Raw genomic sequence first — 7,028 nt, forward strand, 5'->3', positions numbered from 1 at the left:
AATTATGGTATTGCTTTGCACTGCTGTAACTATGTTATAATTATGTGGTCTTGTCAGTGTTAGTCTTTGGTTTGTCCTTTTTTTTGTGATATCACACTGGAGGAACATTGTATCATTTCTTAATGCATGTATTTCTAAATGACAATAAACGAGGACTGAGTGTCCTCAAAATCTAATCTAATCTAATCTAAATGAATAAACAGTCGATATTTCAGGCCGAGACCCTTCTTCAGGACATGTTACGTGCTTTTAGGCTTTTGTACCTTCTGCCTGATAGGAGAGGGGAGAAGGGAGAACGTCTGGGTTGGGAGGGGGTTGTTGACTACGTTGATTGCTTTGCTGAGGCCGGGGGGGGGGGGGGGTGGGAGTGGAAACGGAGCTTAAAATCCCTGATTAAAAGCCTGTTAAATATAGTGATTGTGTTTGACAGCACCACCTCCTCAGCTATCAACCCCTCTCATTGTGAAAAGCATCTCTCAGATTCCCTTCAAAGCTCCTCCCTCTCTCCTTAAGCCTACACCCTCTTGTTTATGCTGCAACTACTCCTCACCCTCCAACCTTCTTTTTCCAAAATCTCCCTTCTGGAAAGCCCTACCGGGCTATTATGACACAGACCTTCACCCCACCTTACAAGTTTCTTCCCCCTGGTAGTTAACCTGACCAACCAGTCTGGTTGGACTGTGGACACCTCTGTTCACAATGCCGTTCACCTTGTAAATACATGTAAGTAGTTATGCACATTTTCTTCCATCTCCGCAGTAAACCTGTTAACTTTTATATTTAATATTATTCTCTCTCAAGGAGAGGGTCTCCAACTACCCCTCTCTATGTTACAATAGACCCCTATGCCCACCAACTACTGAGTACCCAACCTTACTCACCACAGTGCCCAGCTGTGGGTCCGTCATTTTGCTGCTGTGCTTCACGTGGTCATCTGAAAGCTGCCTCAGTGCTGGAAGGGTGGGGGTCTCTGCCCCTGGCAGCCCTTGGGCAGTGTGATCCACATTCCAACACCCCCGCGGTGGGAAAGGTTTGTCCACTGATCCCCTCTAGACCGTCGGGCTCTCAACCGAGACCTGTGTCTACTGCCGAGGGGAGAGCTTCCTCACTCGCGTACACGCCACAGGGACCTCAGACCGACCTCCCATCCCCACATCAACGTGTCCGCTGCCACCTCCTTTGCCACAACGAAGGCAAACTCAGGTTGGAGGAGCAACATCTCATATTCTGCCCAGGTAGACTCCAACCCGATGGCACGAACTTCAATTTCTCTAACTTCTGGTAACCAGTTCCCTCTCGGGAGTGCTGATGTAACTTCCCTTCCCCCCAACCCCTCTTCATCCTTGCTCCATTTTGGTCCCCCTCTCACCTCTTCTCTTCACCTACCCATCACCCCCCCACCCCGGGGCCCCTCTCCTTCCCTTTTTCTTGCCATGGGCCACCGTCCTCTCCAATCAGATTCCTTCTTCTTCAGCCTCTTCCACCTATCACCTTCCAGCTTCTTACTTCCTCCTTCTTCCCCCACCTACCCACCTTCCCCCTCACCTATCATCTGCCTGCTTGTACTCCTTCCCTTCCTAATTCCTGCTTCGCCCACCCTCCTTCCTTTCCATCATCCCTGGGACTACTCCAGCAAATTTTCGCTGAGTTTCCTCCATGACGACCTCAATCTTCCTCAAGTCGAGATGGAATTGTACTCGGAACTCGAGGTGCAGCTTCACCGAGGCCCTGTACACATGTAGCAAGACATCTTCCCCCACCAGACTCAAATCCTCCAGAGATAGAAGCCAGGGCATGTCGTGCCTCTCTAACCCCTAGCTTCACCTTCACATTCAACCTCTGCAAGGAGAACAGAGACTTCCGACATGTGAAGTCACCCAGTCTCTCAGCTTTTTGACAATGTCCACAACCTGTTAAATCCCTTCCCCCCCTTCCCACCCAAAGCCAACGTGGAGAGAAATCAGGAGTGTGGCTGTTCACCCATGCAGAAGGAACGAATCGAGGTGGAGTTTTGTTACCTTGAAGAATCACCCATGCAGAAGGAACGAATCGAGGTGGAGTTTTGTTACCTTGAAGAATGCGTTACCGTGGCTGGCGAGGAGGGCATCCGACTGGGGCTTGTTCTTCATGTACAGGGCATACAGCGCGAACTGCTCCTTCTGCAGGGTGGACAAGAATGGGGTCACATCATGAGCAGGGACCAGTGGTTTGGCCTTCAGTGGAGGAGAGAACTCCCAAAATTCACTTCCCCTCCCACAGAGGTAATTCCTATCCCCATCTTAACTAGACAGCCCCTCACCCTGGGACCAAGCACCCCTCTCAGCATCCCCCCCCCCCACCATCACGATCCCACACCTTCCAATTACCACCTCTTGTTCCCCTGAACCCCAAAGAGTAAAGGCCCAACCTGTCCAACCCTTCCTGGTAAAAGAACTCTTTCCCTACACCCCAGAATCAGCATGTGGAACTTTCTCCGTTTCCACAGAACTTCCCCGCGACAACGGGGCCCACCCCGTTCAACCACACAACACGTCCCTTTCCCCAGCGCCCCCTCCCACCGGAACTCGACCCACAGAGCCTCCCCTGAAGCGGTCCCCAACGTGCAGAAGCTTCAGCCTTCTCCACCAGTTCCCTGGACTCCTCCCTCTAGAGAAACAACCCAGCGAACCTCCCTTCCCTGCCCCTATCGTGAGTAGGCAGCCTTGAAGCCAGTCCCTGGGAACAAGAGCACTGCTCAGAACTACTTCAACAGGAGGCCGTCGTGCACCGCAATCCCACACGCCCCCATCGTACCCCGATTGCCCCACGCTCCCAGGCAGGTTCCCCCACACATCTCCGTTCAACCTTTCCCTCTCGCCTTAAATGCATTTCCACTTGTACTTGACACTTCTCCCCCCTGGAGAAAAGATTCTCTCTACCCTCTCTGCTCAGCTCATAATTTTATAAACTTCGGTTAAGTCTCCCCTCAGCTTCTGATGCTCCAGAAGAAACTCACCCCGCTCACCTGCATTATACTTTCCCCCTCTCACGTTAAATGCAAGGCCTCTAGTGCTTGACATTTCTAACCTGAGGGGTAAGATTCTCCCTGTCTACCCTCTCAGAATTATATATTTTTCACTTATTGTTTTTGAACTGGGACAGTAGTTATCACGGTGGCTGCCACAGGGATTAGTGCCCAGTGAGATACCGGCAAGGGGTGGGGTCTTCCTCCAAAAAAGAATCTGAAATTACCAACGGCAGACCCAGATCACAGTGAACCCCCCCCCCTCTTTCGCACCCCCCGCACCAAGCAGCTCATCGCCCCCCCCCAGCCCCTCCCCGAGGGGCAGCGTACGTACGTGGCGGAGGAAAGCATCCCCGAGGCGGAGTGGGCAGGCGGCGCACCCCTCCATCTCGGGCAGCAGGCGCTCCCTGTGGAAAGCCAGCAGCTTCTCCAGGTTGCCGAACAGCAGCCCCGCCTTGCCCTGCAGGTCGGGCGGGGCATCCGGCCGGTCCAGCTCCGGCCGGTAACTCTCCAGGACCAGCTCCAGTGAGCCGACGTACTCCCGCTCCGCCAGCACGGCCTCGGTCAGGGCGCGGCGGGCTCTGCCGGGAGGAGAGAGGAGGAGGGAGGTTATTGCTTGGCTGGGAGGTTGGTGGGGTGGAGAGGGGGTTGCTCAGCCAATACGAGACAGGGGAGGGCGGGAAAGCTGGAGCAACACCCACACAGAGAGCTGGCAGGATCTGGAGAGGAAGGTGGGCGATTTGGGACAAGATCCTTCATCAGGACTGGAAAGACGGGGGCAGGGCAGAAGCCAAAATAGAAAGAGTAGGGGTGAGGGGTACGAGTTGGCAGGTGGGGAGCAGCGAGAAGTACGTGAGAAACTGGGAGGCGACAGGTGAGGGGGGAGACAGGTATTAGTAGTGTGACATGTACCAAGATTCAGTGAAAAGTTTGTCCTGCAAACTGTTCCAACAGACCAGATCACTACACAGTGGGGAGAGGTAGAACAGGTAAGTGCAGAATGGTCTCCCACCACTGTGGTCCGGTCCCACCTGGTCTCACACAAAGGGAGGGGCGCACATAATCCACCCCACCCCAGGGGATGTTTTCTTCAAGTGAAATACTAGTCTGGGCCTGTTCTCCCTGCAGTGGGGTGGGTGGGGAAGAGCGGAAACAGGACTGAGGCATCTAATGTGGGGGATAGACTGACAGAAACTTGTGTTGTTTTTTTTACAGAATCATGGTCTCTATGAATTAGTGATTGTTAATATAATTTCTATAAATTAACATTTAGAGAGTCTGTAAATGAATGAAACAAGCCTCCCTGCCCTCAGACCCGACCTGCGCCAGTGCCACTTGCTGGCGTTTGCCCAGATCCCTGAAGCCCGCGCTGTTGGTGTTCCCTCTTCCTCGGGCGGCTTGTTCCACTGAACATCCGCCTGCACAATTTGCCTACCTACTTTAACTCTTTCCCCCCTCACCTCAAATCCGGGCCGTGTCCACAGGTAGCGCAGCTGCTCCTGTGGGTGGGGAGGGGGCGAGAGGGGGGAAACGTGTTTTCACTACAGGTTCTGGTTGGCTCCTTACTTCCATCGATTGCAAAATCAAATGTGACAAATTTTAAAAGAACAGAAATTACCTGAACAGGCATGGAGGCGGGCACGTCCGAGGGAGAATGGTTGTGGTCCAAGATGGACAAAGGTTCTTTCAGCTGAAACACTGATTCGGGTTTATTTCCGAAGCGGGGTTTAAGTTCAGGCAGAAACTGGGCTGCCTGCCCAGAATCTAACCCTGGACACAGCGGGAGTTGAGAGATACTGGGACAGAACAGGAGCAAGATGCCGAGATTAGCTGAGATCTTCCCGAATGGGGAGTAGATGAGGGGCCGAGTGGCCTCCTACTCCAAATAGTGAGGGTCTCACAATGACGCCCGACACAAGTACGTCATGATAAGACACTCGGGGTCGGGTCGGCTGTCCGTTCCAATAAAACACCTGGGACCCAGCCGGGAGTAGGTTCCCATAAAATACATGGGGGCGGGTTTGGTGTAGGTTCCCATAAAAAACGGGGTCAGGTGTACGTCCTGATAAAACACCTGGGGTCGGGTCGGGTGTAGGTCCCGATTAAAAAAACGGGGTCGGGTGTAGGTCCCGATTTAAAAAAAAACGGGGTCGGGTCGGGTGTAGGTCGCGATAAAAAAAACGGGGGACGGTGTAGGTTACGATAAGAAACCCGAGGTCGGGTCGGGTGTAGGTCGCGATAAAAAAAACGGGGGACGGTGTAGGTGACGATAAGAAACCCGAGGTCGGGTCGGGTGTAGGTTCCAACATCTAAAATAATACGGGGCGGAGGGTAGGTTTCGATATATAAAACAAAACGGGGCCGAGGGTAGGCTCCGATAAAACATCCGGGGTCGGGTCGGGTGTAAATTCCGATAAAACACCCGGGGTGAGGTCGGGTGTAAATTCCGATAAAACACCCGGGGTCGGGACGGGTCTAGGTTCCGACATGTAAAATAATACGGGGCCGAAGGTAGGCTCCGATAAAACACCCGGGGTTGGGTTGGGTGTAAATTCCGATAAAACACCCGGGGTTGGGTGAGTCGGGTCCACGTTCCAATAAAACACCCGAGGCCGGGTCGGGTATACGTCCAGATAAAACACTCAGGGTCGCGTCGAATGCAGGTGCCGATAAACCACATGGTGTCGGGTCGGTTGTCCGTCCCGGAAAAACACCCGGGGCCGGCGTCCATCCCGGTAAAACACCCGGTGCCGGGGCCGGCGTCCGTGCCGGTAAAACACCCGGGGTCGGGTCGGGTCGCGTGTACGGCGCGGTAAAACACTCGCGGGCCTGTCGTGTGCGTGTCCCGACCAAACGCCCGGGGCCGAGTCGGGTGTACGTTCCGACAAAACGCCCGGGGCCGAGTCGGGTGTACGTTCCGACAAAACGCCCGGGGCCGAGTCGGGTGTACGTTCCGACAAAACGCCCGGGGCCGAGTCGGGTGTACGTTCCGACAAAACGCCCGGGGCCGAGTCGGGTGTACGTTCCGACAAAACGCCCGGGGCCGAGTCGGGTGTACGTTCCGACAAACGACCAGGGATCGGGTCAGGTGAACGTTCCGACAAACATCCGGGGTTGGGTCGGTTCAACGTTCCGATAAAAAACCCGGGGTCCGGTCGGGTGTACATTTCGACAAAACGCCCGGGGCCAAGTCGGGTGTACGTTCCGATAAAACACCCGGGGTCGAATCGGGTGTACATTCCGACAGACATCCCGATAAAACACCTGGGGCCGGGTCGGGTCCATGTTCCAATAAACCACCCGCGGTCGAGTCAGGTGTAGGTTCCGATCAAACACCCGGGGAGGGTCGGGTCTGGCGTACGTCCCGATAAAACACCCGGGGTCAGTTGTACGTCCCGATAATCACCGGGGTCGAGTCGGATGTACGTCCTGAAAAAATACCCGAGGTCAGGTGCACGTCCCGATAAAATACCCAGGGAGGGTCGGGTCAGGTGCACGTCCCGATAAAACACCCGGCGAGAGTCGGGTCTGGCGTACGTCCCGATAAAACACCCGGGGTCAGATGTACGTCCTGAAAAAATACCCGAGGTCAGGTGCACGTCCCGATAAAACACCCGGGGAGGGTCGAGTCGGATGTACGTCCGGAAAAAACACCCGGGGCCAGGTGCACGTCCCGATAAATCACCTGGAGTATGGTCATGTCTGACTAATCTTCTGGAATTTTTTGAGGATGTAATTATGAAATGGATTTGGGAAGGCCAGTGGATGTAGTGTACCTGTACTTACAGAAAGCCTTTGATAAGGTCCCACATAGGGGATTAGTGGGCAAAATTAGAGCACATGGTATTGGGGGTAGGGTACTGACAGGGATAGAAAATTGGTTGGCAGACAGGAAACAAAGAGTAGGGATTAACGGGTCCCTTTCAGAATGGCAGGTGGTGACTAGTGGGGTACCGCAAAGCTCGGTGCTGGGATCGCAGCTATTTACAACATACATTAATGATTTAGATGAAGGGATTAAAAG

The 7,028-nt window shown here is 54.0% G+C and overlaps 1 protein-coding gene across 1 annotated transcript in view; it reads right to left on the reverse strand.

Moving 5' to 3' along the window:
* LOC140192284 (pleckstrin homology domain-containing family G member 4B-like) overlaps positions 1 to 5,015 on the reverse strand; it is a 32,335-nt gene extending 27,320 nt beyond the window's left edge. The window contains exons 1-5 of the mRNA XM_072249946.1: positions 4,906 to 5,015; positions 4,623 to 4,800; positions 4,325 to 4,503; positions 3,339 to 3,624; positions 2,070 to 2,159 (exon numbers count right to left, since the gene is read on the reverse strand). Coding sequence (XP_072106047.1) covers positions 2,070 to 2,159; positions 3,339 to 3,624; positions 4,325 to 4,503; positions 4,623 to 4,800; positions 4,906 to 5,015 — 843 coding nt within the window. The remainder of the gene's footprint in view (positions 1 to 2,069; positions 2,160 to 3,338; positions 3,625 to 4,324; positions 4,504 to 4,622; positions 4,801 to 4,905) is intronic.
* Positions 5,016 to 7,028: the final 2,013 nt, after the last annotated feature.

The sequence above is a fragment of the Mobula birostris genome, unplaced genomic scaffold, assembly GCF_030028105.1.
Source record: "Mobula birostris isolate sMobBir1 unplaced genomic scaffold, sMobBir1.hap1 scaffold_1057, whole genome shotgun sequence".
NCBI lineage: Eukaryota > Metazoa > Chordata > Chondrichthyes > Myliobatiformes > Myliobatidae > Mobula > Mobula birostris.